General features: G+C 30.6%; 1 protein-coding gene across 2 annotated transcripts in view; it reads right to left on the bottom strand.

Annotated features, from left to right (window-relative positions):
* The window catches only part of LOC122518039 (AF4/FMR2 family member lilli), a 53,872-nt gene extending 43,594 nt beyond the window's left edge, over positions 1-10,278 (bottom strand). For both annotated transcript variants that reach the window (XM_043636696.1, XM_043636697.1), the window contains exon 1: positions 10,148-10,278. In XM_043636696.1, the coding sequence (XP_043492631.1) occupies positions 10,148-10,237 (90 nt within the window). In that variant the 5' untranslated portion in view covers positions 10,238-10,278. The remainder of the gene's footprint in view (positions 1-10,147) is intronic.
* Between the last annotated feature and the right edge of the window lie 14,744 nt (positions 10,279-25,022).

Below are 25,022 nucleotides of genomic sequence, written 5' to 3'. Positions count from 1 at the left end.
GAAACATATTTTCAATCGATCGATGTATTACATATATAAGAAAGAATACAAAACAAAAAACAAACAAAAATATCAAAATATAAATATCAGTCCATACTAATTATAAAGAAGATATATTTATTTTATGCGTCAACCGCCATGGCGCTGTGATAGCATTGGTTCCCGCTCAATTATTTAAGTAAAGCAGCGCTGAGTACGATTAGTACTTGGATGGGTGACCCGCTTGAGAAAAATAAAGGGGGGGGAAGAAGAAGAGAAGACAACTTCATGGTGTCGATTTTTCGTGTCGCTCGGAAAAAAATCACTCCCCATTACATTTTCCCAAACGCGCCAAAAGAAGTATAACTTCAAAAATGTTGATAATGCATTTAATATAATAGAACAAGGATAGATTAATTAATTATTGTTATTTCTAAACACATCATTTATGGGTCGTAATAAAAATGATGCTTAAATGAAAATCCTATTTTTCGTTCGATACATAAATGGGGTGTGGGAGAGGGATATTCTATTGCGAAAGAACGAGTATGGGGGGGTGGGAGGGTGAGTTTGAAACTCGGTACTGTACGCTTCGTTGAAGATCATCCATCGCATATGATAATAGCTAGAGTTCTCGAGTAACATCTTATTTCTTATGGAAATTCAAGCGAATACATTGAAAATATGCTTAACTACGTTGTAAGTGTGAGTGTAAGTAAATGTATATGGGTGTGTATATGCTCAGAAACGTCTCATTAAATCAGTAGATGTGTGTATATTACATGTTTAATATGAACGTGTATCTATGTGTGTGTGTGTGTGTGTGTTTCTGTTAGATATGTGTGAGTTTAAATTGTATGCAAGCAAGAATAGGCGTTTCAACGTTAATACGAATGAACGAATGAACGAATGAACGAACGAATGAACGAGTAGACACTAAGACAGAGTTAGTGTGCGTTTTATATCGGCGGGAAACGTCGTAATAAGCGCATATTAGCATGCCCGAGGAATCTCTTGGAAAAGCGTGGACATGAAAGTGTAAGATCCGCGAATGCAACGTAAAATGCTGGTTTCGATTTCACGGAACGAACGGACGGACGAGAAGGTACCGCCTACGATTCACGGTAAATACCAAGAGAGAACTGTCTATGTATTTATAGATGCGTATGTACGTGTACGAATATATGTATATACGAAGTACGGTATTTATGTATGTATATATGTGTTGTACATATATACTTTCGTGCAATTTCTCGAGCAGAAACTATAACGAACGTTGAAAACGGTGATGCGAACGGACGTTCCGATATTTTCACAGATCCGAAAGGATGTACGAAATTTTCTGCTTTTCCAAGCGTCTCCGTTATTTTTTTTTTTTTTCATCGGAATTTTGTAAGCTAAAATTCATTGATTATTATTGCATGGAAATTTATATTAAAAATGAGATGATACGAAAGCATACGAAGATATAATCACGTCGAAATAAAATTTGAGTGAACGATTGATCTTTAAATTTGTCATTTAATCCAAATCGTAACGTAGTAAAAGTATCGATTGTGAGATGGGAGGGTAGAAAATTTGAGTTTTGAATTAAACAAATAAAAAAGGAAACAATCTTCGTAAGAACAAAATAGATCAAACACCGAGAAGAGACACGAAATTCGTGATATTTTTCGACGAATAGGAAACAAAAAATTGTAAAACAATGGGGATGGGGAGGGGGGAGAAGAAATTTATAAATTTTGGTATTCTAGGTCGATCTAATTCACGTGAAACGTTGCTAGAGAAACATTGTATTAGTGTTAGGCACAGTGAAAGAGCAAACAAACGAACGAACGAACGAACGAATGAACGATCGGAGTTGATGGTAACTCGGAGAAAGGTTGCACTTGTTCGTTGCACGTTGCACGTTGCACATTGCACTTGCTCTCTTTTTCCCCACTTTTTATCTCTCTCTCTTTCTCTCTCTCTCTTTCTTTGAATGTTTCGCTGCGCTCGAAGAACGTCGGAACGTGTATTGTCCGCTTAATGGATCCGACAGAAAGAGAAACATTTCCGGCGACGAGCTCCCGTAAAGACGACGGATACTTCCGCCTTCTTTTTTCCTCTTTCTTTCTTTTTCTTTCTATCTTAAACCCTTTTTCATCTTAACCGGAATGAATTTTACCTTGTAGAAGAAAATTCTCGTGGAATTTGAAAAGAGAAAGAGAGGAGATAGAATATTCGACGAGTTTTCCACTGTGGGGGGGGGTAACTTTTGTTTCCGATTGTACCGACAAATCATCCTTAAATTTAACATTTCTTACGAATTATTTTCTCTCTCTTTCACTCCCTATTTCTTCGTACAAATATACACATACGTACATATATGTATATATGAAATTAATAACACCTCTGAATTAATAACACCTCTTCTTTTTATTTAATACGAAAAAAAAATCCAGAATCTGTTTATGTTTGACCTAATCTAGCATTATTATATTTATTCCTTCAAAAAAAGATGTTTAATTTCGACCGAATGAATTTGAATTTAAATATGACGACAACGAGAGAACCAAAAGAAAGAAAGGAAGGAAGGAAGGAAGAAATGAAAGAGGAAGTAGTAGGAATCGTCATGAAAGAATGCGATATTCAGGAGTTAGGCGAGTGGCCGTCAGCAAGCGCAATTAGCAGTCGCATTTACGATGCCTACTGGCGCAACTCTCGTATTTTCCCACGGGCAGAGCCGTGAGAATAATTCATGGGGTTCGTCGTTGCTGCTACTACTGCTACTGCTACTGCTGTTGCTGCTGCTGCAACTACTACCACTACTATTACTACCATTACCACTACTACTACTACTACTACTACTACTATTTCGAACGGCAAAAGAGAAAGAGAGGTACAAAGAGAGAGAGAGAGAGAGAATGAAAGATAGGAATTACGAACGCAGAACTATACCGACTACCCGCTAGCTTCTAGCATTGCCATAAATTCACCCTGAAAGTGGAAAAGCCTCGACCGGTCAGACGCACGTACACTCCTCGAGAACCTTCTGCTAAGGATCTTTTTCTTCTCTTTCTTTCTTTCTATTTTATATATATCTTACTCTTTCTTTCTATTTCATGCTGTTCCTATCTCTCTCTCTCTCTCTCTCTCACTCTCTATCTTGCTTTCTTTCTATCTCATTCTCGTTCACTATTTTCTTTCTCTTTCTATGCTGTTTCTCTCTCTCTCTCTCTCTCTCTCTCTCCTCTCTCTCTCTCTCACACTCTCTATCTTGCTTTCTTTCTATCTCATTCTCGTTCACTATTTTCTTTCTCTTTCTATCTCATTCTCGTTCACTATCTTCTTTCTCTTTCTATGCTGTTTCTATCTCTCTTTCTCTCTCTATCTGTCTATCTCGCTTTCTTTCTATTTCATTCTCGTTCAGTATTTTCGTGTCTCTTTCTTTCCTACGTCTCGTTGTTCCCGTTTTCTCTGGCTCCTTTTTTTACTTTTTTATTTTTATTTTTTTTTTCTATTTCTCTTGCACTTCTTAGCGACGATAAACCACGGTTAGTCTCTTCCACGAATGCGAGAAGGAAAAAGGGTTTTTACTATGTTATCGCGAGAAAGAAAATGATCGAAAATAAGCATCGAGTTAGGGTGGATTCTACTCCTCTTTACGTATTACCTTTAAAGGTAGCGAGTTTTACGACGCAAAGAAGACACGATTGCCGAAGGGTCTTTACTATCTTTGAAATCTACTACTACTACTACTATTACTGTAGATCTCGAGTGGGATTCTACGTTCTAGTTATCATTTCTAGTTAGAGTTTAACTCGAATATTCACGTATCTAACGAGGGATATATTACATGTCGATAAATTTCATTTTTAGAATTAATTGAAAAACTAAAATACGGAGAAATATATTTTTTATCATTTAAAATATAAATAATAAAATTAAATATATATATCAATTTAATTGTGATATTAATTTATGAATTATAATTCATTATTATCAATATTATCTAACAAAATAAATTATTATATATATGTAGGATTCGTGAAAAAATTGGGCCGTTGGACTGACTGGAGGACCGGGATTCGAACCCGGATCTTTCGATTTCAGAAAGATTGATTGCTCTTTAACCAATTGAGCTATCCAGGGCCCACCGTCCAATCTCCTCACGAACGCCTACTTAAGTGTTTGGCTTGGAGGTGCTCGCATCCCACATATATATCATGAAAATTGTAATTAAAAATATAAAATATATAAAAAGAGAAAAATCGAATAGATAAATAAAAAGAAAAATAAACAACTTACGTTATTTATTATTTCAATGAGAATTAAATATATATATCAATTAAATTGTGATATTAATTTATGAATTATAATTCATTATTATCAATATTATCTAACAAAATAAATTATTATATATATGAGCCGTTTATTTTGAAAATGGCCTAACTCCATATAACCTTAAATTGAGATATTTAAAGGTTTGCGTTTCAATGCAATTAAAAATATACGTAAAGAATAACAATGAGTTATGTTGCTTAAGTGTATCTAAAGGTGTTCAATTTACAGTACGTTATTTATTATTTTAATAAAAATGATAGAATAAATGAATGAATCGTACACACCTAAAAATCACGATAAACAAAAATTTGCGAATAAGAAACATTATTATTAGAAAAATGATAGATAAATGAACGATGATCGATGAATCTGTTTATTACTTTACTCGCATAAGGATTATTTGTCGGTACAATCGGAAACAAAAGTTAATGACATTTTCATCAAATCCATATCTCTTAATATCTGTTGAAATAGATGATTTAAACCAACTATTTTTTGTTGTTATAATTGAAATTTTGATATAAAGTTTCTAAAAGAATGAAATTTAGTGATCATTTTAATAATATTAACATAAAAATCTCGATTTAAGTGAAAATTGTAAAATAACTTTTGTTTCCGATTGTACCGACAAATCATCCATAAATAAATAATCCACGCGCGTGAAAATAGTGTGTGCGAAATATCAGAATGCACGCGGCATAAATACACTGTCTTTTATTCCAAGTTTCTTACGTGAATAACAAGGAACCAGGGAATGAACGAACACGGCCTTCGTCGCGAACATAAACACGGTCATTACAAGGCGTGACATAAGAAGAAGGCATAAGATGACGATGATGATCAAGCGTTTACGAGTAGGAATGTCGATCGTTAAAAACTCTACGGTTCACCGATTTAACGTGCACGAAATCTGTAATTCTTTTTTTTTCCTTTTTCCTATTTTTTTTTTTTTTATAACACAACACAACGATCCTACTAAAAAGTAGACACGAATAATGAACCCGTAATTGTCATACGATCTGATTATTATTATTGAAGTTATACTTCTTTTGGCGCGTTGGTGAAAATGTAATGGGGAGTTGATTTTGTTCCGAGCGACACGAAAAAACGACACCATGAAAAGTTTGTCGATATTTAACGATGCGCGGGCAAAGCAATTTCTAATTTAAGGCATGAAGTCGTCTTTTTTTTTTTTTTTTTTCTCAAGCGGGTCACCCATCCAAGTACTAATCGTACTCAGCGCTGCTTGACTTAAATAATCGAGCGGGAACCAATGCTATCACAGCGCCATGACAGTTGACGCATAAAGTAATTCGATATATCTCTCTTATATTTATTTTGATATTTTCTTTTTCCTTTTTTTATTGTTTCTTATATATATATATATATATATATATATAAAAATAATTATTTCTTTTTTAGGTTATATTTTTCTTTGAAGTTTTTTTTCGAAGTTATTTTTGAGGTTATTGAGGTTATGTTCGTTTCGGTACGGCAAAGAAGTATAACTTCTTACGTACGTACATAAGTACACACACCAGTTTTTTATTATTATTATACGATCAGAAAAAAATAAATCTATTTATCGGAGAAAGAAAAACTCGTGTGCCATTTTCGAAAATGAATCAACTAAGGATCCCCCCCATTCGATTATCGATTTATCGATCCCATTCGATTCCAATGTTTAAAATTAAAAGACTCTCCTCCTAACTCGTTAGAAACTCAATCGTCGAACCGTAAACGTCGACACCGACACGATTCGCGGCCTCAAAACCGTGGATAGAAATTATTCTATGGAAAGTGGGAAGGGAGCACATGTTCAACAGGACGCATCGACGATCAAAGGGCTCGGTCCTACGGGACTTTTTTTTCTTTTTTTTATATTTTTTCTATCTTTTTCTTTTTTTTATATGTATATATCTCGTTCTATGACAATACAGTACTCGTATGTGTCGCCTATTGAAACGCAAAGGGTGAGATGGGGTGGGATGAAGTGGGGGTGGCAGAGAAAAAAGAAAATAGGAAAAAAGACTCGATCAATGAATCACTATGATGAACAACGAAACGATACTCGTGTTAAAAGTATTCCCGTATATACTCTCACCTACACACACATACACAGACAAAATCTTCTATCGTTTAACACACGCAAACGTGTCGGAATTATGAAAGTTTTTTGTGTAACCGAGAAAACAACTTAAATCGGTATCCAATCGATTTCCAAAAATGACTTTCGAGATATCGATTACGTGATCCAACTTAGTTCTCACACGTACACGCGTACTCTCACACATACTATCGTATAATCTTTCTACGCTGATTACACGAGCTTAGTCAGCGTACATTTTATCCGCGTTATTTTTCGAGAAAAAAAAAAAAGGAAAAAACGGTGAACAACTTTTAGCAGAAGTTTCGATCCGAGTATTTCGAGGAGGTCGTAAAAAGGGACTCCTCCTCCTCCTCCTCCTCACCTCCCCCCGCGCCCCCATTAGGAACACTATGTCTGACCTTTTTTTTTCATTTTTATTTTCCTATCGAAACAATCCTTCTTCTCTTCTTATTATTTTTTCTTTTATGCATATAGTTTGAACGAGAACAAAAGTTTCGGTTTTTAATGCACCTCGAGCCCTCCCCCCACCCCCCACCCCACCGCCCACCTTGTCACTCTTTCTCACTCTCTTTGATTTCTTTCTTTTTATTTTTTTTTTTTTTTTCATTCGAAATACCGTACGTTTGAGTCACGGTGTGCAATTTATCGATCGTATCCAAGTATCCAGACGCGATGTCATGTAAATGCATCGTGAAAATGTATGCACATATCTATGCACGTGTATGCGTGTATGTATTTATATATAATCGTCTTTTCCTATCGCGAGTTTTTTTCTTCTTGGAAAAAAAATATGGGGTTTTCCACATTCTTTTATATTTATTTATTATTTATTTATTTTTATATTTATTTATTATTATATTTATTTATTATTTATTTATTTATTTTTATATTTATTTATTAATTTATTTTTATATTTATTTATTAATTTATTTATTATATTTATTTTATTTATTATTTTTATATTTATTGTTATTTTTTTAGTGATTCCCAATAAAATTTCAACGATTAAATAATATTAACACATACATACACACACACACACATATTCGTTATTCTTTTCTTATAGAAAATATATAATTTGATTGTAAAATTCGGTACTATGTATACTTTTGTAAAGTTAATTTTAATATCGTATATCATGCTCTCTTTATATATTGCAAATGTAACTTATTTATATACATCAGCAATACACGTCATTGTAAATTCGAATGCATTTGAATAAAATTATTTTATGGAACATGAAAGAGATACCACAATCGTTCGAAAGAACAATTCACGGACAAGCAATTTTATAAATTTTATAAATATTATTTCTATAAACGGAAATAGAAAATTTCTCTTACAATTGTATTAACTAACGATCAAATATAAAAATGAAACGCGTGTGCTTTAAATAAAGTTACATTTGTGGTATGTTAAATTAAAGTTTAGGATCGAAAAAGGTTAACGATCACGGATGAACGGATTTCCCATATCTACCCATACAGTTTATAACTAACACCCACCACCACCCACCACCATTAATATCACTATTAATTTTGTTTTTTTATGTTTTTTATTTATGTTGCATTGCATGGCAATTTCATTTGTTTATTATTTTGACGTTTCGAAGCACGTGTTACTAAGAGATTAATTTGTAGGAATGTAATATACATCGTACACGTATGTGTTATTTGTAAATGTATTCAGATTATCCTTATTGCGATACATAGAATATAACACACTAATAAATATCACTTTCATGGGATTGTTGTATTAAAAAGATAGAATAATACAAATTTACCACGATTACGAATGTTCAACCAATGAAATTATTTAACAAATTAAGGAAACTTCAAAGATTGGTTAATTATTTAATTATTACATAAGCCGTTTATATTGAAAGTGGCCTAACTCCATATAACCTTAAATTGAGATATTTAAAGGTTTGCGTTTCAATGCAATTCAAATATACGTAAAGAATAACAATGAGTTATGTTGCTTAAGTGTATCTAAAGGTGTCAATTTACAGTTCCTATTAAAATAATGGCAATTAAGTGAATAATGCGTTTTCTTATCAAGAATGGAGTTAGGTCACTTTCAAAATTAACAACCAGATTCGTTATAAAATTTGAAGGAACCGAACTCCATTCAACATAATTTAAGATGCTTCAAATTGCGAAAAAACAATACTTATTTTATTTTACATATCTTTATAACACTTGAAAACATAAATTATGCGATTCAAAATATTTTACCAACATAAATTACAAAACATTTTTCTACTCATCTACATTTTGTGTATGTGAAAGGGATTTAAAGAAATCATGATGTTCCGGTGGTATATATCGTAATAAGTCAATTATGTCCTTGAATTTCGCGGTTGTAATTTGTCTTATATTTTTATACAGTGGTGTAATACAATATTTTCGAACTTTCTTGATCTACCCCGACGTGGTATTAAATTCAGGACTTTCAAATTTCGTTCTCATTCATTGATGTCTTATAGAAAATCTTATTCATTTTTAACAAAACGCATCCAACATATTTTTAACCAGTTTATTGGTTCTCCGTTAGAATTCTTGACCCTTTTAAAAATTGCGTCTTCTAATAATATTGTTGATACAAAATCTTCTTGTCTCATTTCATGTACAATAAAGTTATTACTTTTCCGACACTTTTTGATAATATTGTAATACTCTCGGGGGACAAACAGTAAATTATATTTTTTTAATGCCATTTCTACCACACCAAAATCTCTACTCCTAATGGAGTTAGGCCACTTTCAAAATAAACGGTTAAGTGATTCAACTAACTCTGAAAACTTATGTGTCCAGAATTACCGTATTTACTCGGAATATAAAAAATCTTAAATGCTTTATTGATAGATAATTTGAAGCTGTACATGTTACCGTGGGTAACCGGAAAAAAATGAAAAATGGAGTTAGGCCACTTTCAAAATAAACGGCTCACATATACTCGGCATGTTTTAAGGGGTTATACGCAGTTGCGAGGCTCGAAAAAGACGTATTTTCATGAATTTTTTCTAGAAACAGTTTTTATTTCTCAAACAAAAGTGATGGTAATTCAAATAGAGCCAACTTTTGAGAATACAATAGCGCGTCGATTATGTAAAAATATTAATCTGCACCGCTCCTGTAGATGATTTCCTGAACGTCCTCTAAAAAAAAGACGTTTGGCGGTGATCTTCATTTTGGCGGTTTGGATTATTGAAATTAAAAAATATGGCGGATTCTTTTAAACGATAGATTAATGCAGGTATTAAAACCAAGGAATAATAAAAATTTTGATTTTTGACAAAATGGCGTCTATTTGAAAAAAAGTTGTTGTTTTTGACTAAAATTTTCGCTCTAAATTGTTACAAAAAAATAGTAATAAATTTTTTAAAAATTATTCCTTATACTTAATACCTGAGGAATATACCTAAGAAGATTGTGTAAAAATTTGAAACCGATCGGTTAAGCCGTTTTTGAAAAATCGAGATCACCGACTTTGAAAATACCGTTTTGAGAAAAACGCGTTTAAAGTTTCAAAGATACGTTTACACATAGTTAAAAATTGTTGTTTGCAGCTTACATGAAGTGAAGAATATTTGTCGGATCGATTTGAAATTTTCAGAGAATATACTTAAATATATGTACATTCCGAAAATGAAAAAAAAAAAAAAAATTGATTTTTTAAATTCTAACTGCGTATAACCCCTTAATTACTTCAAAAAAAGTGTTCTCTTACCTTAAACACATGATCCAAAGTAATCACTGTTTCCCCATTGGTATCAATGACAGTCGGCATTGGCATTGGCAGTGGCATTGGCGTTGGCATTGGCGTTGGCGTTGGCGTTGCCGTTGCCGTTGCCGTTGCCGTTGCCGTTGGCGTTGGCGTTGGCGTTGGCGTTGCCGTTGCCGTTGCCGTTGGAGTTGGCGTTGGCGTTGACGTTGGCGTTGGCGTTGGCGTTGGCGTTGGCGTTGGCGATGGCGTTGGCGTTGGCGTTGGCGTTGGTGTTGGCACTGCCGCCGGTTCCTGATTCGCCGGTATGACCTGAAGAAATAAAACGAAAGAACAATTTTAATATTAACACGTGCTTCGAAACGTCATAAATAATAAACCAATGAAATTGCCATGCAATGCAACATAAATAAAAAACATAAAAAAACAAAATTAATAGTGACATTAATGGTGGGTGGTGGGTGGTGGTAGGTGGTGGTGGTGGTGGAGATGGTGGAGATGGTGGTGGTGTTAGTTACAAGCTGTATGAGTAAATATGAGAAACTTTGAACCGTTTTAGTGCCAGGCAAGTTCTTGTATTTTAGTTTGAAATGTGCCGCGATGTTTCACCTGTGTCACCTGCGTGTCACGTTTGTCTCACGTGTTTTTCACGTGTACGAATGCGTCACAATCGTCAATTCGCAACACACTCGGGAAATTCTGAACGAACGTTCACGACGAATGAGCGGAATTGGATTCCACGACAATTGGCTGGGTGATAGCAAAATCCAATCTTACGTGGGATTTTATTTTGTAGAAAAAAAATCTTTGCCACTAAAACGGTTAAACGAACAAGAGAGTCAGTCAATAATCCTTAAGACAATGAAATCTGGGGAAACAAAACGGTCCGAATTGTGTTCTAGCATCAAACTGACGACGACATATCCGAATTAAATGACTCCTATCCTCCTCTTCTTATTCTTCTATTCTCTTTCCTCTTTTATTTAACTGAAATTCTTCGCATTATTCTTCGACGATTTATCACGGACTACCTAACGGGTGGGTGCATTAATCAACGGGTTTTGGAAAGATAATAGCGTGGAGAAAGATATGAAAGTAGAAACAGAGTGAGAGAGAGAGAGGGGTATATAAAACGGTGAAACGGATAAAAAAGTGGAGAAACGAAGATAGATAATATATAGAAAGAAAAAAGATAAAAAGAAAATGAAAATGAGAGAGAAAAAGAAAGAAAGAAATAAAAGTCGAGTAGTCATCCGTGCAGAAAGAAAGCTTACAAACAATAGAAAATGCGTGGGCGAAACAGAACGAAGGTGAGAGGGGGTGAGGAGGTAGGAGAGGAGGTGGGAGTAAGGGTGCTTCTCCACTTTTAACTTTTACCCGTAGGACACGATGACGGAGATGTTTCGAAAAAGAAAAAGAAAAAAAAAAAAAAAAAAATTGACTAAATAGTGGAAAAGTCGAATAAAAGAGAAATGGAGAAAGTTTTTTTCCAAGTAGATTGGTAGAAGGAACGATGGGTCGTTTTAACGCCTCTTACAAATAAAACCCCCATAGATAATAATATTCTAAATCGATACGAGAACTTTTTTTCCAAACTTTTCTTACTTTTCTTCTTTTTTTCTAATTTATTCTAGTTTATTTGATAAACTAATTCATCAAAAAAAAAAGAAAATGATAAATCAATAATTATCGAAGTAAATGATTTACAATAAAACAAAACTGTCTCTCTATTATATATTTATTGAAAAGTATGAAATATAATATATCGTCACATGATTTCTTTAAATCCCTTTTTCACATACGCGAAATGTAGATGAGTAGAAAAAAATTGTTTTGCAATTTATGTCTGTATAAAAACTGTCTCTCTATAATTTAGAATAAAAACACTAAACTACGATCGAATTTATACCCCAATTACATTAAACATTGCAAACACGAGTAAAATGCAACACACATTGTGATGCGATAAAATCACTTTGATTATCAGTTTTACTCGCGAAATTTTCCAATCTCTTTTAACCCCTTCTCTTTCCCCACTTCCCTCCCCTTTAAAAAAACCCTCTTTTTTTTAGGCGTTATTCCAAACTAATTTAAGGAACGAAAAGGAATGGCAAACGTGCCGAGATTCGAAGAAGCTGATTGAAGAAAATAAAAAGAAAGGGTAGATGATATAAATGACGGACTGAGAGAGAGAGAGAGAGAGAAAGAATAAATTGGTGAGGGTAGGGTTAGAAAGGGGGGTGAGGGGGGGTGAGAAAGAAAAAGGGACAAGGAGAATCAATTTTCACAGGAAGGAAGGAAGGAAGGAAGGAAAAGTCCGAAGGGATATTAGCTTCGTTGCTTCCACGAGTCCTAATTGTGTAAGTACACTTAGAATGAGAGAAAGAGAGAGAGAGAGAGAGAGAGAGAGAGAAAGGGTACCCTCATCATCTGAAGAGATAGATAGGATAGAATACTAGACACGTATCTATGTGTGTGTATGCGTGTGTGTATGTGTGTGTATGTGTGTGTATGTGTGTGTATGTGTGTGTGTGTGTAGAAAGAAACAGAGACCTGCTGTTGAATAGAAAGCATGTGTGTAAGAGAGAGATAACCGATCGATAGGCAATCTCAATGAAATTTGCACCTCGAGAGGGCACGTGTAATAGGGCTCGGCCAATCCACCTATTCCACCCTATCCTTTCTTTCCCTCCTTCTTATTTTCCTATCTCTCTTCTTCTTCTACACTTTCTCTAACATTCTCACTATTCCTATACAGACTACTACTCCCACAGGATTTCCATCGAAAAGCAATTCGTTTCCTGTCAACGAACCCGTTGCCGCGACGGTTTCGTTGGAAGAAAAATAAAAAAGATGAAAATATATATCAAAATAGAGAAAATAAGAGAGAGAGAGAGAAGGATAATTAGATTTGTGTTGGAAATATCAAAGATTATGGTAACGTTTTTTCACGTGATTAAATTTCAATTATGTTCGAACTGACGATTGTATCTTTCATGTAAAAATATATTTACTTTATATTTTTTAAAAGTATGAAATATAATATACTTCATGAAAGATCATGATTTCTTTAAATATCTTTTCAAATACACAAAATGTTGATGAGTAGAAAATTGTTTTGTAATTTATGTCTGTAAAAAATGTTTTCATTGTATCTTTCATGTAAAAATATATTTACTTTATATTTTTTAAAAGTATGAAATATAATATACTTCATGAAAGATCATGATTTCTTTAAATATCTTTTCAAATACACAAAATGTTGATGAGTAGAAAATTGTTTTGTAATTTATGTCTGTAAAAAATGTTTTCATTGTATCTTTCATGTAAAAATATATTTACTGTATATTTTTTAAAAGTATGAAATGTAATATATCATCGTGATTTCTTTAAATGTCTTTTCAAATACACAAAATGTTGATGAGTAGAAAATTGTTTTGTAATTTATGTCTGTAAAAAATGTTTTCATTGTATCTTTCATGTAAAAATATATTTACTGTATATTTTTAAAAGTATGAAATATAATATATTTCATGAAAGATCATGATTTCTTTAAATATCTTTTCACATACACAAAATGTTGATGAGTAGAAAATTGTTTTGTAATTTATGTCTGTAAAAAATATTTTCATTGTATCTTTCATGTAAAAATATATTTAAATTATATTTTTAAAAGTATGAATTATAATATACTTCATGAAAGATCATGATTTTTTTAAATATTTTTTCACATACACAAAATGTTGATGAGTAGAAAATTGTTTTGTAATTTATGTCTGTAAAAATGTTTTCATTGTATCTTTCATGTAAAAATATATTTAAATTATATTTCTTAAAAGTATGAAATATAATATACTTCATGAAAGATCATGATTTCTTTAAATATTTTTTCACATACACAAAATGTTGATGAGTAGAAAATTGTTTTGCAATTTATGTCTGTAAAACATGTTTTCTATCGCATAATTGATGTTTTTAAAGTGTTGTAAGGGTATGTAAAATATTGTAATTTATTATTATATTATTGTATTACATACAATAATATAATAATTATTGTAAAGTGTTGTTTCTTTCAAAATAAATAATTATCGTAAAAAAAAAAGAAAAAAATATTAAATACAATAATATATTATACTATTGTAAAGTATTGTTTTTTTCACAATTTGAAGTATCTTAAATTGTTGACTGAACTTAGGTTCCTTTAAATTTTATAACAAATCTGATTAATTTTGAAAGTGGCCTAACACCATTCTTAATAAGAAAATGCAGATTATTCATTTAATAATTGCAATTATTTTAATAAGAATTGTAAATTTAATATTCCAACAAATTTAACAAGTTAATATTCATCACTTATTCGTTCTGTTAAAGAAAAAAAATATAAATACACAAATTAATTCGATATTGTAGCATAACGAAAACATTGAAACGAACGTATTTAAATGTATGTATGTGTCTCTGCGTGTGTGTGTGTGAGAGAGAGAGAGAGAGAGAGAGAGAAAGGGACAAAGGGTCGATGAACGTATTTGTTCGAATAATTTGCGTGTTGATGCGTGATTGGTTTGCGAAAGATCACGTCACATGATTGACGAATCAGTATAATACAAGAAAAGATATTAAAAGGTATAATTAATTAGGAGAACGAATTAGTTAGATGAATAAAAGTGTAAGAGAAAATAATATACAGTTATTAGACGAATATAAAATCAACATTAGTGACGATTATGTCAAAAATATATGGGTTGAATTTGAACGATAATAGGATAGAGACGTTAAAAAACGGAAATTAAATGAATTTTATATTAAAAGTGTGTGTGTATACGAATAAACGATAAACAATTAGAGGGCGAACAAAAATAATAGAAAGAAAATAAGCGATTAAAGCAGTTGAGATATTGAAAATCATAGAAGAAAGGATACGACGAAAATGAAACACTACAAAACAGCCAATTAAACGAAACGAAGAACGATCAGGGATCAAGTTTACTGTTGCTTTTCCCTCTGCTATTATTTTCATAATTTTATATATAATTATAAATTATATTTATTTAAATATTATATTATAAATTATATCGTGAGTATAATTTTTCTTAAATTTATCATCAAATGATGTATATCATATTCAAGTAATTTAATTTAATTTGTTCAATTTTCAGCCAATTTTCAATAATTTAAACAAAATGTAATAAATTTTGAAAATAACAGTGACAGCGTAATGTTCTGAAAATAATTTAGAAAATAAATTTTGAACACTTAGACGAGACTCAACGGTCAAATTTCAAAGTAAACAAAATTGATATCTAAAAAATAATTTAGAAAATAAATTTTGAACACTTCGACGAGACTCAACGGTCAAATTGTGAAGAAAACAAAATTGATATCTATAAAATATTGTTTTCATTTAAGAGGGGGGTGAGGGTGGAAGTGGGGGAAAACAACAATACACTCTTGTAAAAATATACAACGGAAAAGTGGAAAAAAAAAATGGTATCGCATATTTATCGAAGCCAACTACAACCCAGCGATAATTATATACAAAAAGCTAATTATAAAAAGGTAAGAGTTAATATACTTATTATAATAATAATAAATATAATAATAATAATAATAATAATAATAAAAGACTTATTATTATATTATTATTGAATATAATTAATGGACGACTAAAACATTGAATAAAAATGGGTCAGAGAGAAGAGCTAATAAAATATCATTTTTACGTTTTCAAGAGGTAGTCTTGGAAGCCTGGTTGCTGCCGAGTACAAGCGATTGGTTGAGATGTTGCTCGTTGCACCACTTCCAGGTGAATTTGTTGACTGACCTCTGTTGGGTGTCAATGTAAGATTGGGATATTCCTTATTGGATGGAAGTTGGATCGGTTGAAGGGAATAATTAGTGCGGGTCCCGTAGGACCCTTTCCCATCAACGGACGAAGGTTTAGTAAAACCACTACTCCTCTGGTGGGTCGCAGAAGTAGCGGACGAAGATGTGGAAGGGAGGGAAATCGAAGAAGGACAATTCATCGGGAGTAACGTTGATGAGGAAGTATTCGAATTCACCTTTGGACCACCCGGTTTCTTGAATTCTTGGGGTGGTTGGGGTGGTGGTGGCTGGGGTCTCGATGACGAGCCCGTCGAGCTATTATTACTCGCTCGGCTCGAGGATGTCCCTGGATTAGCCGGTGCTGGAGAAGCAGGGACACCCTCGATTCCGATCAATCGTTTGGGCTCATCCAGCAGGTGTTTTACCAAATGGTAATTGCCCAGCTTTGATTGGATCTGCTGTGTAGTGCGATCCGAATTGTCTGGAGTTACCTGCAATTAAAAACACCAGTCAAATTTCAAGTAAAATATATTTACCCAAAACCAACCATTTATATTTGAAATCGTGGCAAATCTAACGAAATTAAGATGAGTCACGGTGTGCTTCTTCTGTCATCCCTTCTTCTTGTTGTCTACTTCGTTTTTCTAATGATCTTTCGATTCGATCTAATTCAAAAACATTTATTATAATACCCGTGGCATTGTATACGTTGACCGCGAGACTAACTTTCCACTTGAAAACTGATTAACCATCCAATTAGGAGGAATTAATGCGATAAGGAGATACCGCGAGAGTCTATTGTTCGAACTGTTCACGTGTGTGTTACCGTTGTAATAATGATGCCGTACAATACATCAACCGTGTGTATCTCACATACACAAACCCACAAACAGACACACTCATACGTATATACTGTAATACTAGAACAGTTTCCCTTTGTCTCGAGGGACAATAAGATCAAACCGTAGCTTAATAAGGAGACGGTGACGTTCATCCAATAAGATGAAGCGCGAGTTACGAATAAAATCAAATATAAAATCAAATAAAAAAATTGAAAAAAAAGAAAAACAATCAAATATCAATGTAATTAATATACAACTATAAATCATAATGTGTGTTATTTTAATTTCTCGTTTATTTTATCTATTTCTGATTTCATTTCACTTTATTATTCGCATAAAACACAATCACGTCTATCATCTTTCGTTTTCCGTAATCCGATAATATCAAAATAAAATCTAATTGTAATATATTGAAATGAAATTCTAATCGTTAATAATCAAAGATCACGGCCTATCAATCAACAACAAAAACGAAATATAAAACAATTATGACATACTATTAAAAAATGACACACATCACGTATATTAAACATGTATCGTTTAATTTATTCTATGGGGGTAGGGGGGGGATATTCATGGGTTGAAGATGATCGATTAGTTAGTCGAAGTATAAAAAAAAACAAAAAGAAAACAGAAAAGGGGGTGAAGGAAAATTCGAAGCTCTTTTCTTCCATTAACGTTTGGGTATGGTGAAGGGGGGTTTAGGGGGTTTAGGGGAGGGAGAGGGGTTAGAGGAAAAAGGATGGAGAATATTAAGTACTCGATGAAAGTCTGATTAAACTGCGAGAGAGCGGATGAGTCTAGAGATGACATAAATTCGATGGTCCGATGGATGAGAGGTTGCTAGGGTGAGTGAGCGAGTAAGTGAACAGCGAGAGAGAGAGAGAGAGAGAGAGATGGTTAAATGAGCAGGTCAGGGACTTTCCTTCCGGCCTGACGACCTCGCTCAATCTTCCCTCTACGAATCCTTCTTGTCCTCCTTTAACATCCCTCCCAACCCCCCTTCCCAACCCTTCTCTTCTCTTCTCTTCTCTTCTCTTCTCTTTTCATTCCACCCCACCACCATCATCTTCTATCGTTTCTTTTTCCAAGTTTAAGAGAACCAATACACGATCCCGTATTACTTGGCTACTACGTCATGGTTTGTTGGTAATAAAAGGATTCTATGGTGGGGTGTACTCGTAAAGTCTTCGAATTATCCCATCAAACTATTATATTATATGTATGTTTAAATAATGTTCATTTGAAATATTATAATTGTTAGATTATAATTTGAAATATTGAATATAATTGAAATATTGAATAATATAAATGTTAGATTGTAATTTGAAATTTGGTAGGTTTTTTAATAATTGTTAGATTGTAATTTGAAATATTGAATATAATTGAAATATTGAATAATCTAATTGTTAGATTGTAATTTGAAATTTTGTAGGTTTTTTAATAATTGTTAGATTATAATTTGAAATATTGAATATAATTGAAATATTGAATAATATAATTGTTAGATTGTAATTTGAAATTTTGAATATAATTGAAATATTGAATATAATTGAAATATTGAATATAATTGAAATATTGAATAATATAATTGTTAGATTATAATTTGAAATATTGAATATAATTGAAATATTGAATAATATAATTGATAGATTATAATTTGAAATATTGAATATAATTGAAATATTGAATAATATAATTGTTAGATTGTAATTTGAAATTTTGCAGGTTTTTTAATAATTGTTAGATTATAATTTGAAATATTGAATATAATTGAAATATTGAATAATATAATTGTTAGATTATAATTTGAAATTTTGTATAAAATTTTGTATTTTTGTTTGTGTAAATCTTTTGTAGAAAATTGTTTGAGGCTTTCTTTTCTCCATTAGAAAAAAAAAAACAAAAGAAAATAACAATTTCTCTAAGCGATTATTCGATCAAAATATTATTCGATCATTTTTTGTTATGAGAGAACATAAAATGTAAAAAATTAAAATTTATTATTATTATTATAATTATATATTATTATAAAAGTGTACATGTAATAGTATTATTCGAGAAAAATAATGATTTTCAAGAATAATCAATGAAACATACAAATCTCAATTATCGTGGAAAAAATTGAATTTTTCCTAATTTAATTGAACGATAACGAAAAAGAAAGAAGTAAAAAAAAATACTCGTATATCGATATGTTCCTTTTATAAATGGTTTAACATTAAAACATAATCACACACACTACACAGAGGATTTGAATCGTTGATTTGTAAATAAATGATCTAGAATTTAACTAATGAAATAATTTTAATGATTAAACAAATATAATAATATCAATCACACACACACACACACATACACAAATCTATTTCATTTAACGTTTCGATTAAATGGCGCTTGCTTTTGAAAGAGTCAAAAGAGAGACAGAAATTAAATCGAGCAACATATGAGATTATTATTCTGTCTCTATCAAACTGGGATTATAATTTCGTAGATCAATTTTACGCTGATGAAGCGTATTATACGTTGGTAATCATTTTCGATAAAATATATCGTAAAATGAAAAGAAAGAAAAAAAAAAGAAATGAAAAAAACAACGTGGACTTACCTTGCGTTCCAACAACACCAAACAAAAATTCATGAAAATAATTACAAAACAAAACACAACTCTTCCGACAATGTTAACAGTCATGAAAAATATATTCAAATATAAAACAAATTTTGAAACAAATTTTAATATGTTAACAAAATTTTAAAATGTTCAAATTTTAAAAACAAACAAACAAAAATGTTCAGTCTCTTTAAAAGAAACGTCGTCATTGTTCTCAGTGTACTCAAAGTTCACGACAGACTGTTACGTTTTCATTTCAATTCTATTTGTTATATAAAACCCCCCTTCTACAGTGGTTTGAATTTTTTTCTTTTGATCGTTAATCATCTTTAAAATAGAAAAACCTGTTGTCTTATTTATCCCTTTGTTTATTACAAGTTCACGTAAACATGTTATTTATTTTCCTAACCTATTTTTTGTTTTATTTTCTCCTAAAGATACAATTTTCGTGCCTATTCCTACCAATGATAAATATGATAATGATTTTTTCATCTATTTTAATTATTAATAGATACAAACAAACGTTCGTGTTTCTTATAAGTATAACCGAATTTGATAAAATTCAAAAATGTTTGATTAGAAGAACAAAGATATTTTCAATCAACGTTTTAACGTACTGTTTTAAATTCATAATGAAATAATTCAATGTATACGCGTTCTGTTGTTCGTGAATTTAAGTATGAAAAAGTAAAATACTTCTATTTTAATTATTAATAGATACAAACAAACGTTCGTGTTTATTATAAGTATAACCGAATTTGATAAAATTCAAAAATGTTTGATTAGAAGAACAAAGATATTTTTACGTATTTAATATCCGATTATTTTAAATTCATAGTAAAATAATTGAATGTATAAGCGTTCTGTTGTTCGTGAATTTAAGTATAAAAAGTAAAATACTTCTATTTTAATTATTAATAGATATAAACAAACGTTCGTGTTTCTTACAAGTATAACCGAATTTGATAAAATTCAAAAATTGTTGATTAGAAGAACAAAAATATTTTAACGTATTTAATATCCGATTATTTTAAATTCATAATAAAATAATTCAATGTATACGCATTCTGTTGTTCGTGAATTCGAGTATTTTTATTTATTTATTTATTTAATAATATTTTATTAACCCTAAAGCCTAGGCTTGTTAAAGGCCATTAATTACAGTGTAATAATTACAATGTAAAAAAATTAAATTGTAATTTAACAATGTAAAAGTTACATGTAGTATGAAAAAGTAAAATACTCGTAGAAGGTTTAACAAAATAAAAAGTCAAATGTAATAAGGTAAAATATGACGTGGAGGAGGAGGAGGAGGAGGAGGAGGAGGTGGAGGATGAACTGTCGTCCAGCAGTTGGCAAACGGTAAACTTAGTTTCCCCAATGAAAGAACGCATCCTTTTATGTCTAACTATATCCACCATCTTTCTCTATTTTCTCTTTATACACATCACACTAAATTGTGTTTTCGTTTACGACAGGATAAAGAAACGTTTCTCAAAGAGAGGATAGATGTTTTATCGTGCAACTTTGGAGTTTACGAGAACGTCGTTTAGAAATTAGTCAAATTAAATTGAAGTTGAGAAAATTTAATATCTTCGTTCTCCCTCCCCCTACTCCCTCCCCCTACCCACTCCCCCACTCTTTATCTTTATCTTTCTCTATCTCTGTGACAAGGCAGATGTTAATTCTCTTTTATGATGAAAATTTATGATTTCAGGGTTACGACCAAAGCATTGATCCAACGAATAAACGTTGCCAAGTAATATATATTTTACGAATTTTCCAATCATAATCAAATGAATATGAAAACGAACGAACTATAATAATTTTGTTTCTATAACCAAATATATATATATAAAGAAAAAAAAATAAAATAGGTACAAATAATTATACAATTTATTAATAGTATAATTTAAAATATACTATTAATAAATTAGTATAATTTAATAAATATAATAGTATAATTAATATTATATAGTAAATATTAATTATATTTATATTTATTATATTATTTATATATTATTTATTATATTATTATTTATATTATTTATTTATATTATTATATTATATTAATATTATATAGTAAATATTAATTATAGTTAATATTAGTAAAATAAATAGTATAATTTAAAATATACGATATAAAACGAACGAACTATAATAATTTTGTTTCTATAACCAAACATATATAAAAAAAAATAAAACAGGTACAAATAATTATACAATTTATTAATAGTTATATTCTTAAAATAGTAAGAAGATAACAATTATTTTCCCAAGATTGTTAATCCTTATTTAAACGATCGATTTCATTTAGAATAACTCAAAACTGTCTATAGGGATTTCAAATATTTATCACGTAAGCCGATTTCTCTAACGATAGAAATATATACATACGTGAGTTCATATACCTATACATGTGTATATATATGTATGTATGTGTATGTACGAATATCAATCATAAAAGTAAAAAGCTAAAAAGCTTTTTTTTTTATCGGAAGAAAAGATCTACGAGAGGTTTTTCATTTTGTTAGTCACGACCAATCGAATCAACCTTATCGATCGGGATTAAATGTTAGAATATAACTAGTCGAGACTATTACTCGAATTGACGATGAAAAAAAAAAAAAGGATTGTCGAATCTGAATAAAGAACACTACTACTACTACTACTACTATTACACCCCCCCCCATCATCGTTTCAACTCGTAAAAAAAGCTCGATGAATCCTTTACGTGGATATTTGCAAGTAATTGTTCGACATGTAAGCGCCTTTAAAGATTCAATCACAAAGAACATTTTTCATTTTTATTTCTTTTTTTTTTCATTTTCCATGTTACTTTTCTTTCTTTATTTCTTTTTCTTTACTCTATGCGGCATAAAAGACGTACGGGTTTGAGTTTCCCTTCCTCTACCACCCACCCACCCCCTCATTCGCTGCGGCAAAAGCTTGGAAAAACCAGGCCAGCACGTTGGCGTTCGAGTTAAGCTCCTTACTTCGAAAGAAATTCGACAAAGAGTGAGAATCGTGTCTAACCTAACCACCCCCACCCACCCACTCGCGATGAAATACCTTTTTTTATTTTTTGGTTTTTGTTTTTTGTTTTTTAATATCAAATTTTGCGAACAGTATTATTTTTTTGATCATACAAGTTGAATAAATGTTAGAATAATTTTATTAATGCAAAGTAATAAAATAAAAAATAAAAAAATAAATAAATAAATATTTTAATAAATATTATTATGTTTTATTAAATTTTAGTAGATTTTAAATAAATATTATTATGTTTAAAAGTAAGTATATTTTTATAAATGAATTTTCTTTAAGAATTTTGACAATCTATTCATTATTAATATTTAATTTTTTGTTTAGTTTGTTAATTTTATTATATTATTATTTTATAAAATATTATATAAAATTTAATTGATAGTAATATAATATAATATTTAATTTTTTTTTTAGTTTGTTAATTTTATTCTATTATTATTTATAAAATATTATGTAAAATTTAATTGATAGTAATATAATATAATATTTAATTTTTTTTGTTTAGTTTGTTAATTTTATTATATTATTATTTATAATTAATATAGCTCTTGTATATATAATTTCTTCTATTTTTCTTTTACGTTAATAAATGATTCGTCAGAAAATATATTAATATGGAATAAACGTGTATAAAGATGAAAAGAAAAAAGAAAAAAAGAAAAAGAATGAAAAATAGGATAGAAGAAAAATATGAAATCCCTTATTCAAGCATTCGTACCGTTGGATGTTTCCATCTTTCGTGAACCAACACCGAATTTCTCGGTTTTATTTTCGCGTAATATCAAAGCAAATGGCAGATGTAAAGGTACGAAGGTGGGAGGATGCTTTTACCCATGAAATTTTGTCGAAACGGAGAGAATCCGGGATGGTAGACGATAACGACACCGTTTCTTCTATTTCCTTTTGGATTCCTGTCTTACCTATTTTTTTTTCTTTTCTTTTTATTTCCCCGTGGACACACAAAACCCCGAGCTTGATTTTCTGTTAAAGTAAAAGAAAGAAAAAAAAAGAAAAAAAAGAAAAAAAAGAAGATAGATAAAGATACGCTAGAAAAGATCGTTCCAAGTTTCGATAATGAAAAAGAGCGAGTGAATTCTCTTAATGAATATTTTTTTTCTATTCGCGGTATCACGAAATTGACGTTAATTAAAGAGAATTGTAATTAACGTTTATACAAGTTCGGTGTCTACCATTTTCGGTAAATACCAAAAGCTCATTTCCTGGCCAAAGTATAATAGTATTTTTCTCACTGATAGATAAACTACGGGGAAACAATTGTTGACATCGATAAAGTTACTCGTTTTTTATCATTTATAATACATTTTTCAATTTCAACATTAATTATCCCACGTATATATATATATATAAATACATAAAATATATATATTATTAAATTATATATACATAATTATATTATTAAATTCTATATACATTAAATATATATATATATATATATTTTAAATCACTCGTCGTAGTATTAATTCAAAGTTCAAGGTAAGAAATGAAAAGGATGACGTACAATACACGCAAGCAACGTATGCAATTATTCAAGTAAAATCAATCAAACATAGAAAATGATTGTGCGTAAAGATAAAGTCTTCAACCGAGCTAATTAATAAAAAAAAAAAAATTTCTATCATTCCACAGACACCCACTCATCCCCCTCACTCATCCCCCTTGCTCATCCCCCCGTTCATCCCTCTGTTCATCGTATTTCTCATCGCAAATAATTTTATGTTGAAATAGAAACACTGAATACCATCGATTACGAGATTATATAATCGATTATCTACAATCTCGTTTTTTATGTATGTGTGTGTGTGTGTGTATTTTCTACAACATAGAAAACGCGAGAGGAGAGACTATGAAAAAACTCGGAACGATTTCAACCTGGCAGATGACGTCTCGTTTGAAAGATTATGTCACCGTCGACACGTATTTTCCGATTTCTTCGAGAGGTTTTTTTTTTTAACAATGTACGCAACACGTGCATATTATCGATGCATCATGAAATTTTTTTCTTTCTACTTCTACTATTACTTCATTTTTTAATTCCTTTTCTTTTTTTTTTCTCTACTAATAATTCATTTGATATTTCTTTCTATCTTTCTTTCTATATTTTTTCTCTTTTTTTATTAAATAAAATAAAAATAATTTACTGTGCTGCTTCTTTTTTTTTATAGGAAAGAATGTATAAATAATTATTGGAAGATTACAAACGAGGAAGGTGAAGAGAAATACCCGAGAACAAATTAATGCAAAAAAAAAAAAAAAAAAATTATTATACGAATTAATTTTTTTTTTTCTTTTTTTCCTTTTTTTGGTATATCATAAAATAGATATTTTATAACGCGGATACGCGGATTACACGGTAAGATAAAAAAAAAATTGAGATAGATTGATAGATGTATGTTGCTCAATACGATGAAATATTTTGAATATTATTTTCTCATTAAATAATAATAAATATATATATTAATTATACACGCACGTGCAAGTACACACCTGTACATATACACACCTGTACACATACAAATACACACGTGTGAATAAATTT

The sequence above is a fragment of the Polistes fuscatus genome, unplaced genomic scaffold (assembly GCF_010416935.1).
Source record: "Polistes fuscatus isolate 324 unplaced genomic scaffold, CU_Pfus_HIC Scaffold22, whole genome shotgun sequence".
NCBI classification, from domain to species: Eukaryota; Metazoa; Arthropoda; class Insecta; order Hymenoptera; family Vespidae; genus Polistes; species Polistes fuscatus.
This window is presented reverse-complemented; position numbering and strand designations above follow the sequence as displayed.